Source organism: Emys orbicularis, chromosome 2 (genome assembly GCF_028017835.1).
Source record: "Emys orbicularis isolate rEmyOrb1 chromosome 2, rEmyOrb1.hap1, whole genome shotgun sequence".
In the NCBI taxonomy this organism is placed as follows: domain Eukaryota; kingdom Metazoa; phylum Chordata; order Testudines; family Emydidae; genus Emys; species Emys orbicularis.
In genome coordinates this window covers 85,506,400-85,519,166 of record NC_088684.1, presented here as the reverse complement: position 1 = coordinate 85,519,166, position 12,767 = coordinate 85,506,400, and the positions used below count along the sequence as shown (strand labels likewise).

The window sequence follows — 12,767 nt, the reverse complement described above, 5'->3', positions numbered from 1 at the left end:
GTATAACGGGCGCTGCGCGCTCCCCCCACTCTCAGTTCTTTCTTGCCAGACAACTCCGACAGAGAGGAAGGAGGGTGGGATGCGGGCATTTCTTATAGTCCCGTGACTTTTTATAAGGGCGCTCGTATTTAGAGTGGGTGGCCTGGGTGGGAGCTTGCTGCGGCTTAAACTTAGGTCTAGCCAGAGATGGAACATAGAAGCCGGGAGTCTTAAGCGTAGTGCAGGAGTCTTTCAGGCCATGCAGTTTTATGACCGTCTGTTCCGCAAACAGAGCCTTGCCGTCACACGGGAGGTTCTGCTAGCAGTTCTGCGCCTCACTGGAGAGCCCAGACAGCAGGAGCCACAACGCCCTTCTCATGGACATTGCGGAGGCTATGGACCGCGCAGCTGTGTCCGCCGCATCCGATGCTGCCTGCAAGGTTGCCCTGGCAGCCACAGTACCCTCCTCCACCAGAGCTTTGAACTCCTTCCTGTCACACTCCTGGAGGGAGTCCTTGAACTTGGGCAGAGAGCCCCACAGATTGAACTCATACTGGCCCAGGAGAGCCTGAGGGTTCGTCACCCGGAACTGGAAGCTCGAGGACGAATACATTTTTCTCCCAAATGAATCCAGCCTCCTTGAATCTTTATTTTTCAGAGTGAGGGCTGGTTGGCCCTGCCGCTCTCTGTGGTTGACCGACTCGACCACCAGGGAGTTAGGGGCAGGATGGGTGTATAGGTACTCATGTCCCTAGGCGGGCACAAAATACTTGCGTTCCGCTCTCTTAGAGATGGGGGGGGGCGGGGGGGCAATGAGGCTGGGGTTTGCCACAAGGCATTTGAAATTTTCGCCATCCCTTCGTGGAGTGGCAAGGCCACCCTGCCTGGTATCCAGGCGGACAGGACATTAAAAAGGGAGTCTGAGGGCTCCACCACCACCTCTGCCTAAAGGTTGAGGTTTGATGCCACCCTTTTCAATAGGTGGGCTTTAGATTCCTTCTGCGGGACAGAGGGGCCGTAATCGCCTCATCAGGGGAGGGCGAGGAGGCGGGCACGGTAATTTGCGTGTCCACTGGCACTGGAGGATCCACCACCTGATCGCTCTCCGGGCACAGCGCCGAAGATGCACGTCCTACCGACTCCTTCTTCGGAGGCCGGGAGCGGGAGGCCAAGAGCTGTTCCGAGGCTTCGGCCACCGAGCGAAACCCCACCGGGGGCTGCGTCGGGGGTCACAGTGCCCACTGATACCACTATGCTGGCCACGGGGCCCGGTACCACTGCACTTGCTGTGGCACCAGCGGAGCAGGCTGTTCGGCCTGGCTGGCCTGACCCATCGATGGATGACTACGAAGGGAGGCCGGGCTGACGTACGACCTGCCGCTGTGCCTGGACCGGGAGGAGTGGCAGCGCCGGGAGCTGTGCCCACCACGAGACCGTGATCCCGACGTGGAAGAATGGTACCACCGGTAGCAGCTGCTTTGCGATTGGCTCCGGCAGCCGGATCCGCGCCAGTGAGGCGATCGATGCCCAGGGCTGTGGGAGCAGTGCCGTGGCAGGGTCCTGGAGTGAAACAATGAACGGGAATGGTGTCAACGTTCGTGTTGCGACTGGCTACGATAGCCCCTCTGAGACGGGGACCTTCGGCATCATCTGCCTCGGTCCCGTCGGTGTCCGCTCCTCAAGGCGGAACGGTGGCTGGAGTCTCTGTCAGTCGGAACTCAACCAGACAACCTGGTGGGGGTTGATAGCGACCTGCATGGACTATGCACAGGACGGTTGCTGAGCGGCGAACGACATCGGGAACATTCCCTCGACAGTGACCGGTACCGAGTTGGGGGCAACTGTGGAGATCCCAGCGGCGGCTTGCCTCTGATCGCGGGACCAACATTGGCGGTGCTCCTGATACCGGCATGGACATAACGTCCTGGGCCGCTTGCAGGGCCTCTGGCATGGAGGGCATCCGGACATCTGGAGAAGCCTGCTCTGAATGGGCCAGGCTACTCCACTTGACCTGAGTCGGAGGCCTGGAGGCCGATGGGGACCGAGGACTGCCTAACATGGGTCTAGCCTCTCCCCCAGTCTTACTCCAGTGCCGCGGCGGAGAAGGCCTCTCCTTAGCCTTCTTGGTGTGCCCCACGAACGGGAAGCGGTGCCAACTGGTAGATGGCGCCAGAGGGTCTCAGTGCACCGACACCACGGTACCCACTGCCGACTTGGAGGGGCGCGCTGGAATCAGGGTCAAGGCCGACTCCATCAGGATGGCCCGGAGCCTAATGTCTCTCTCTCTCTTGGTCCAAGGCTTGAACAACTTGCAAATCTTGCAGCGATCGCTGAGATGGGTTTCACCCAAACAGTGTAAACAGTCTGCGTGCAGATCACTCACTGGCATTGGTCGCCCACAAGTGTTACACGACTTAAAACCCGGGGCGCGAGGCATGTCCCAGCCCAGGCGCACTAACTAAACTAAACTAAAACTAATCAAACTACTAACTACAGGTACTATACACTGAACGAACAAGAGTTCTGGGGAAGAGCTGCAGCAAAGCTGGAGCAGAGCAGTTCCGAAGTACCTTCACTGGTGGCAAGAAGGAACTGAGGGTGGGGAGAGCGCGCAGCGCCCCATATACCGCACCATGGAGGCGCCACTCCAAGGGTCGCTAGGGGCACTCCCCTATGGGTACTGCTAGGGGAAAAACTTCCAGCACCGGTGCATGTGGCAAGCACGCACACCTATTGTGGAATACACATGAGCAATCACTCGAAGAAGAAGGTATTTTATTAATAATATCAATGAATTCCTTGCAAACCACTGGCTGCCTTTCTTCGGAAAGCTATGCAGATTTTTGGGTTTCTTTTTCTAGTGGTAACTGTAGGGTACTTCCCCAGGCTATTTACAGGAGGGGTAGTATGCTATTCGGACCATTCAGCCGAAACAGGTATCGGGACCAATATCCTGATTGTGGGAATAACCTGTAGATGGCCCTAGGAACCTGTAAAGATGTCTGCCTCTTCCCAGGCTAGCTTAGACCCATGTAAAGTATTTGGGGAGAGATCTAGTACCACTCAGAGCTTTATTCCATTTGGAACACAGGTAGCAATTTCCCACTTCCCCCCATAACCTCACAATGGTGCAGCTGCATGGGGAATGGAAATCTTATGTGCCTTGGTTCTGGGCACAGACTGCCTGAAGTGTTCCTTAAGCTTTAATGTAGAGCTAGCCTATTGAGGGGGAGTTGGGCAACCCTCTCCCCAACTGTGAACCCCTTTCCCTGGCAGAGTGAAGGTCCATGGGCTGAAACCCAGACAAGCACAATTCCCCATTGCACTGCTGCTGAGACAGGGCTTCATAGGAATAACAGGCTTCTTTGCATGCCCAGACATGCTGCAGGACACAGAAGAGGCAGGTTGGGAAAGCAAAGGAGAAAAAGTTTAAATCATAATTTTTACAGGACTTGCTCATTAACAATACGAATCACTTCCTTATGAAAGGGATGCTTGGCTTTTGTCTTTTTGACACTCAGAGCCTTTGGAGTTTGCAAGCCTTAGCCCTGAGCAGGCTGTGAGAAGTTCTCCTCTTTGCGGGAATCCTCATGTTCCTGGTCAAGCCTCCCATGGTGGAGTCACAGCTTTGGGCAGGGGAGCAGAGGCCCCAGCATGGCAATCTGACTCAAAGCCCTAGGCCAGGGGGCGGCAACGTTCAGCACGCGGCTCGCCAGGGTAAGCACCCTGGCGGGCCGGGCCAGTTTATTTACCTGCTGACGCGGCAGGTTCGGCCGATCGCGACCCCCACTGCCACGGCTTCCCGCCGCCCCCATTGGCCCGGGATGGCGAACCGCGGCGAGTGGGGGCCGTGATCGGCCGAACCTGCCGCGTCAGCAGGTAAATAAACTGGCCCGGCCCGCTAGGGTGCTTACTCTGGCGAGCCGCATGCCGAACGTTGCCGACCCCTGCCCTAGGCCATGACAAAGCATGGCCTGGTGGATTGTAGCAGCAGGGTATAGCTGTCCTTTGAGGCACCTGAAAAACTGCCTGTAGCACCTCTTGGACTTGGCTCAATGCTTGCAAAGCTTCTTTGCTGTGACAGTAGAGGGAAGAGGGAACCCACTGTTGTACCAAAGAAACCAGAGGTTACAGCCTCAATATTCTGGTGATTCCTCAGTGAAGAAGAGAGGAGCTAGAAGGTGAAATAAAATCATCCAGCATGAAAATGAATAAAAATTGAAGTTAAACAACAAAGTATTTGGGAGAAATGGAACCATCACATCTTCCCTGGTGTGTCTCTTACACAACTGCAACCCCTCCCCCCAAACTTCTATAATGCTTATAACTTTTCAATACAAAATTATGCAGCACATTGAAAGATTAAAAATTTGGAAACCGCATAAACTGAACTAAGTATTAATAAATAACAGATGAAATACTGTAGTGATTGCATTATTCTTTTTCATATTTATTTCAGTATAAACCTCCAATTTTAAATTTATCTGAAGCTGATGCAGAACCTCAAGTAAACTTGTTCTGCCCACAAAGGCAAAACATTTTGTGGCCTGAGTAGAAGGGTGTAGTTTAACACTGGAGCCTTCAGCACCAAATTCCACAGATGAGGAATTACCCATTTGTGATGAATGAGGAGAGAAGCTGTGCAGCAGAAAAAGAATATCCTGTATATAAGCAAAAACTAGCACACATTAAAAATAGACAAAAATCAGGGTTATCCAACTTTTTCATAATGTGGACCATATTTTAATAAAGAGATCACCTCCATCCCATTTGCAATTGTGAAGACCATCTTACAAATATATTTCCATGATATCCTAGTGGCAACAACAGCAATTGCTTACACACAGCTAAGCTGTCTCCTCCTCATTTCCACTTGATCTTCACTGCAAAGAGCCTTGATCTCAGCATTAGAAGAGGGAAACAAGAAGGGAAGCCAGAATTATGTAGCCTGCCAGCTTTTTGCAGACCATCAGACAGTTCTCGATGGGCTACAGTTTGGGAAATACTGAACAAGGTGATTATGTACCATATTACTGACTCTGTTCTTTATTGTCATTTGGTAAGTTACTTAAGTACAAAACTGAAGACTAAGTAAAAGCAGCAATAAGAAGAAATGTAGGGAATATGGAGAAGGTACAGAGAAAGGCCCAGGGAGAGAAAGTTAAAAAAAAAAGTTACAAATGAATAGCATAAATTATTAGTTTTATTACTGTATTTAATTTTAGTTAACAAGAAAAAAGAACTGTGGAATCTGTGATGGGAATTATTTTTTATTATTTATTGTATGTTACTACTGTAAAAGATTATTCTGCTCTTTTTAGCTGGCATATTCACATCTGTACTTTAAAATTCCGCAATATATTTTTAAAAAGGAGAAACTAGATAGAGATGTAGGGAGGTGATGTAGCTATGTCTTGGTAGATGATATTTATGAGCTTTGATACATAAAAGCTGCCAGGACATCTTCTAAGCTCTCATTTTACCTTTAAGTTGCTAGCCTTTACAAGACTGATTTTGACATTTGGTTCAGGAGATGGATTTTCCCACTGATCACAGAGCTGAACTATCAGAGGCTTCTGCAGTTCTCTGCCATTAATTACTGCAATAGGCTGAAAAAGATACAAATATATATATATATATATTTTACTTTATTGTAAATAGAATGCGTCAGACAATCATTACAGGGGCGTGAGCAAGAACTACCCTCCTCCTCCCAACAAATCATGACCAAGGAACATGAGGCCATGACTTCCATCAGCTGCCTCCTAAACTAGGCTGCCTATGGTAGAGCATTAAAGCCCCAGTGGAGGCAATGCATGGGGGAGCAGGTATGTTGGGTCACATGCACCCCAGATTGCTTGGTCACATGGTGCAGCTGGGACCCCTCCCTGCAGGGCGCTGAGCCAACTGCTACACACAAAATGACCGGATGGTCACAGTCTAGTTCAAAACACACAGGTATCCTGTAATGGGGTGTGGCAGGGCCAAAAGACTTCCAGCAAGGGGCCTCAGAGGGTCTGGTATACCCTGTCACATATCCATATTAATAGGGGCACTGGTGGAAGCTTGAATTGCTTCTGTCTATACTATACTGTCTTGTAGAGATAGTGAACTTTGATCTCCAGGGCTGTTATGTTGTAGAAACTTTCAGGAATACTGAATACAGGCAAGTCTCATCTTACGCGGGGGTTCCGTTCCGTGGTTAGCGTGTAAAGCAAAAACCGCATATAGTCAAAATTACATTGAGTTCAATTGCGGGTGGAATCGCCCGCACTACAGGTACAGTATTAAAATGGTTATTTTTTTGTTTTTGCCATGTAAAGCTGAAATCGCGCATGTTAAATGCGCATAAGATGCAACAGACCTGTATACTATACTGAAAGAAAAACTCAACAGATTTCATCTTTGCTCCTTATACTTCAAAAGCTCTGGAAATATAAAAAGCTGGTATTAAATCCTTTGGAACTGAACCAAAAGAAGCTGACTCACCTCCCCTAATTCTGGCCAATCCATAAGGTGTAGTTTAACTGGAGGTCCTGAAGTCAAATTTACTCTGAGAAAATCAGAAAATTCACGCCAAGCAAAACACAATTCTTTACTTCCAGGAGGACCTGGATAAAACCTAATACCTTTGACTGCCATGGTTTGTGTACTTTCCTATTAAGAAACAGAAGTGTAACATGTTTTTAGTAAAAGCAAAGCGAAATGTAATTTATTCTTTTTTCAGATTTAAAAATGTGACTTACTATTTATGTACACTGGATGCCAGTCTTTTTGTTGTACATTGAATAATAAATGAAAAGATTATATTGCAATGTTTGATCTCTGTTAAAATGTCAAGGTATTTTGGGATAGGCAAATAAAGTGACTGATTTTAAGCTAATTCTACATATTCTTAAGACATCTATCTTCATAGTAAATGGGTTTTTATCTAATTATTTTTATGCCATGATACCTAAGGACAGGTCATACCGAAAAACAACCATGCAAAACTGTCAAAAATGTATAAGCCCAGACACAATATATATTTGCTTGTCGTAGCATGATGACTCAACATGAAAAAACAAATGATAGCTTATTCCCAGTCAAAATAAATCACTCACTCAAATGAAGGAGCAGAATATTTAAAGGCTGTGTTAAAATCAAATACTAGCATACATTAAATTAAACTGCCCAAGACAGAAAGCAAGATCAGCCACTTGTCTTTATTGCCCGAACCCATAAAAATGAAAAGCAGGTTGAGGATCTCAATTTATTCAAACATAAACTACAGCAGAGCTATTGCATGCAATAATAAATGCTAAAAACTCCTAAATCCAATTATTTAGGACCTACAAGTGGAGCCACACCAAAAAAAAAAAAAAAAAAAAAAAAAAAAAAGGGAATTCTGTAACACAACTTTATGGGACAGTGTAAAAAATCTCCTTCCCCTTATTTTTGTTGTTGTTTGCCATTGAAAATTAAATTAAGTTCTATTTGACAGAAATTCTATGTAGCAGGATTTTGTATCTTTATGCTAGAAATTAAGAAAAAATACAATTCACATCAATTGGAAAATAGCAAAACATTTTAAAGGAAAACAAGGAACATGAAACATGATATTAAGAGTTGAAAAAGTCACAAAATTTAGTTAGTTCACTGATCAATGATTGAACACTGAAAGAAACTGCATTTACAATACATATGCTAAAATTGTTTTAGACAACACCAGCTTGGAAAGAGAAAGAAAGACTATTAACCAGGCAATGACTGATATATTTTACATCAACTTCAGGCAAAATGAAAGGATAAAACAATTATCAGTTTATTGCTAAGAAACAAAATGGAACTTTTGTTTCAGATGTTAGTTTTCTGAGAAATTGGCTTAGAGGAAATCTTATATGCGTCACTGTCCATTTTTATGTAATTACATATATGCATAATCACACAATAGTCCATAATTATTTTATCAGCAACTAGAGTCCACATTTTGAAAAGCTAAAGCAAACATCTGTTTCTGCACCCCAAACCTAACAAAAATCACTCGTTGCTTTCTACACATCAATTTATACTTTTTTGAGGAAATTTGCTGGCTCTAGCAAATCCTTCTGCCAAGTCCACTATGTCCTGGGTATTTCCAAGAACATGGACTTTTAGAAGAACTTGGGGTAACACGTTCTTCAGTCACACAGAGACAAGCTGAGACCTTGCAATTCCAGAAACTTAAGGGTGGCACAGGCATTGAAAAATACTTGGATCATCTCTATTAGCGACTCAGTAATGCATCTAATTGTCTATATCTAGCCATTATGTCTTCTTATTCTTTCTTTTCCACACCAAACATCCCTACATCCACAAAGCACAACACAGAAGACTGAATGAGAAAATTACTTTAAAAAAATAAACTGATACCTAGAAGCAAGAGACATAAAAAAGAGCATGGATTAAGAACAGGTCAAATGACGAAAAGTTTGAAGCATAACCTGAAAAATGAGATTTGTTGTATAGCTGCAGCAATGGCATGGAGATTTATCATCAGTAGTAAAAAAGGAACTTAAGTTGCTGTATTCCCTAGTTGTAACAGGCACATGGGATACAGTTTAACAGATCTCTAAGATCACCAGACTCTTTTAACCTATCAAAAAGAGAATTTAGACTTTTTCCAATTTTGATTAAATTTCTGCTGGGTGACAAATAGTTTTATTATAAATCAATTGCTACATGCTGGCAACACCACACTGTATGACATCTTAGAAAGTATTTCTGAGTACCTACCTGCCACGTAGTTTTCAAATTTGATTTATCCAGCCCATTCCCAGAAACTCCTAAGGAATTTATGCAAGAGGCTGAGAGGGTCTGAATCTGATTCCCATACTGGTCTGTAACCATCACATCTATTAAAAAGAAGAAAGCTTATTTTTCCAAAAAAATCTGTAACTGCACAACGTCCTCTTTAATAAGACAAAGTATGAACATGCACAAAATCTATATACGTATAAACTCGATCATAAGCCGGTTTGTTTATAAGCCGACCCCCCCAAGATGGATAAGTAAAAATGGAAATTTTTTATGACCCATTCATAAGCCGACCCTATAATTCAGAGGTCTGCAAACTTTGGCTCCCAGGCCATCAGGATAAGCCGCTGGTGGGCCGAGATGGTTTGTTTACCTCAAGCGTCCGCAGGCATGGAGGTAAACCTACATAAACAAAGTGATGGGCCGGGACAGCAACTGGTGGGGAAATGTTTTTTGGGGGGGAGGGGTGGAGAAGCTGGGGGTCAGGGGAGTAACCCCTGTGACCACCCCCCACATGATCCCACCCCTAGTCTGGGACCCCCACACTCTCCCCATCCCATCCCTTCCCACCTTATCTGGGGAGGACCAGGGGAGGATGTCTCTGGCCTGGCTGGAGCTGCTCTGGCAGGATGGGCACGGCCTCAGCTTGCTCCGGCGGGCCAGACCGGGCGGCGCGGCCACAGCATGTTCCAACGGGCTGGGCGGCACGGCCGTAGCATGCTCCGGCAGGCCGGGCGGCACCGCCACAGCCTGCTCTGGGGGGCGGGGCCAAGCGACATGGCTGCAGCCTGCCAGCCCCGGAGCTACATCTGCTTCGGAGGCTGGGGGGAGAGCAACGTGGTCAGAAGCAGACAGACTCTGGCCCCGCCTCTTCCCTTCTGGCTCTGCTGCCTCTCCTTGCTCCTTCCGTTGCGGGGACGGGCTGTGTCCCACCTCTCCCTCTCTATACCCGTTCATAAGCTGACCCTCTTCTCTGGTGCTTCCCTTTTTCACTAAAAAAATTCGGCTTATGAATGAGTATAAACGGTAAATAGGAAATAGTGAAAAATGCATTCATTTACTCTAGCCATACCTGACAAGACGACTCCTTTCCCATTCACACACATTTACCTTTAGCAGTAGATCATCTCTTAACTTGACATAGAATTAAAAGAGAAGTCTTCTTAATATTGAAACTCATGTGAGAACACATTAGAGCACTAACATGAGCTGTCTTATGCTGATTTTTTTATTGCCTCATAAATGAAATGGGAGTTTTATTTCAAGATACACTTTTATATCCCCACAAAATGTTCCTAATATTTTTAATTTCTAGAGGTTAGTTAAGTAGATATTATCTGATATTTTTCAGACTATTTTGAGGTCATTTACACATTCAGCATACCTAAACTACTTGTATATTATAGAAAAAAAAACCCTCTTTATCAGCTGAAAAAAAATCACAACATATTATTTCACTGACAGTTCTACCAATAAAATACCTCATAGCCAAACATTTGTAGCATCATAGCCAATGGGAATTTAAGTCATCAATATATACATAATAAAGACATTGAAATATGAGGTAAAAGCTGTGAAAAACACCAAAACTGAGGAATACTGAAAAGGCTGATGGTCTCCTCAACATGCCTATTTCCATTCAAATTAGGAGCCTCAGCCTTAAAATAAATTAATACAGAGATGACCAGATTTCTGAAATAAGATCTGAAATAGTATTCAAATTAAGAGGTTTTAGATAGCATGACTTAAATAAAATCTTCCTGATGATCTGAGCTCCAGAGGGAGGAATATCAAGTAGACTAGGAATTCAGATTTACAGGTGGGTTTTGTCTTCTAGAAGATATTTGTAACACTACCTTTTCACTTTGAGCTGTGATAAACTCTTCCATACTAGGATTTTAATTTTAAAATGTAGCTGCCTATTTTATATTGGACAACGTACTACAGAGTTTCTGCCACATGCTGTTTGTACAGATAACAGGATAATACATTATGAGAGATAAGGAAATATTTATATCCTACAATGAAGCATAGGACATGCAGGTACTCACCGATTTCACTTTGTAGCGCTTCACCCATCTGTAATGTATTTGGTCCTTTTAATTTGCATTTAATATGTTTAGGCTCATCAGGAAGTGGTCTAAATTGGCATACAAAATTGGCTTGTAGTTCTTCATTAAATCAATTACTTCAAACATATTTAACAAAAATAATTCATTTGCAAACAGAGTTTCAAAATTATATCCTTGCATATATTACAGACTCAAGTGCTTACATTTGATTTAGTAGTTGACAAACTTTTGAATTGTGTTTTGTAACCAGGCTAAAGTCCAGTCTACTCTGCAATTTGGAACAGTATTTGTAACCAGATTAGGACAAAATAAATTGTACAAATGTCTGAATTAATTTTAAAACATATGTCTAGTTGTAAAATCCATTAGAATCTGGATCATGATAATATGCCGTGATATACATACACAAAGATATCAAGATCTCATCTATAAAAAAAGGCACATAGACCAGATTTTCCTTCAGCGCATTTTGGCTGAACCAATCTTATTGGATTGAGGAATTTATTTCTTCCTATAGTACACCTCTACCTCGATATAACGCTGTCCTCGGGAGCCAAAAAATCTTACCGGGTTATATCAAACTTGCTTTGATCCGCTGTAGTGCGCAGCCCCGCCCCCCCCCCCGGAGCACTGCTTTACCTCGTTATATCCAAATTCGTGTTATATCGGGTCGTGTTATATCGGGGTAGAGGTGTATGTATAATTGTACCACAAATAGTTAGTGTGAGGATCTTTAAAATTATATTTTTTCTAAAAATAAATAAAATAAAAGTTGGTTTATTTACTGAATTGAGTTACTTTGTCTTCCACAGGTATTATGTCTGACCGTGAACAGCTGAAGGAATCAGCATTCAGGTTGTTCTAAATGAGGCCATAAAATATTAATGACTAGCTTAAGCTATGTCTACTCTGTTTAGGATTGACCATTCTTCTCAGAGAGACATGGTAGGTGAGGTAATATTTTTTATTGGACCGACTTCTGTTACAGCTACACAGAACTTTTCCTCGGGTCTGGAAAAGGTACTCAGTGTCACAACTAAATGCAAGGTTGAACAGATAGTTTAGTATAAGTAGTTAGCACATATTCTAAGGGACCATTTAAGGTGAAACCTATATTTAGCTGTGACACTCTGAGGCTATGTCTATACTACACAGCTTTTAGCGACATGGCTGTGTCACCACAGCCATGCCACTAAAAGTCATCTAGTGTAGCTGCTGTTTGTCAGCTCTCCTGATGACAAAAAACTTCTACAACCAACGAGCAGCGTTTCTGTTGTTGGCAGGAGAGCGCTCCTGCTGACAATGTGCTATTCACACTGGCATTTGTCGCGGCAAAACTTTTGTCTTTCAGGATTTGGGTTTTTTTTTTTTAAACACCTCTGAAAGACAAAAAGTTTTGTTGTTCAATTGCCAGTGCAGACATAAGCCTTAGTATCTTTCCCAGAGCTGAGGAAGAGCTCTGGGTAGTTCAAAAGCTTGTCTTTCTCGTCAACAGAAGTTGGTCCAATAAAAGATATTACCTCAGCCATCTCATCTCTCTAACATCCTGGGACCAACACTGCTACAAGAACATTGCATACATTCTTCTCAGGGCTATTAAGCCTTGTTCCCGAGCTAGTCCTAGGGTTCATCTAGAGGGAAACTTGGAATAAATTTGTGATATTAATGCTGTATTGGCAGCAAACAAGTCTTTGGGCTCCAAACAGTCAGCGCATTTGGCACTATGTAAAGAGACAACCATGTCTGACCAAAAAAAAAAATCTCTTCAGATGCAAATATAAGTTTATTTTACAAATAACTGTGCTTGAATCAGCTTCCTAAACACAATTTGTTAAGAAGATTCCTATCAAGGGGAAGACAGAAGAATCACCTTCTCAGATAAGGAATAAACAATAAAGGTGATGGTCTCTATTGTTCTGTTTTGTTTCAGCAACAACAATT

General features: G+C 44.0%; 1 protein-coding gene across 1 annotated transcript in view; it reads right to left on the bottom strand.

Annotated features, from left to right (window-relative positions):
* Positions 1–12,767, bottom strand: part of SMCHD1 (structural maintenance of chromosomes flexible hinge domain containing 1) — a 167,825-nt gene that overhangs the window by 57,285 nt on the left and 97,773 nt on the right. The window contains exons 27-30 of the mRNA XM_065397884.1: positions 10,806–10,894; positions 8,734–8,852; positions 6,469–6,636; positions 5,463–5,588 (exon numbers count right to left, since the gene is read on the bottom strand). Coding sequence (XP_065253956.1) covers positions 5,463–5,588; positions 6,469–6,636; positions 8,734–8,852; positions 10,806–10,894 — 502 coding nt within the window. The remainder of the gene's footprint in view (positions 1–5,462; positions 5,589–6,468; positions 6,637–8,733; positions 8,853–10,805; positions 10,895–12,767) is intronic.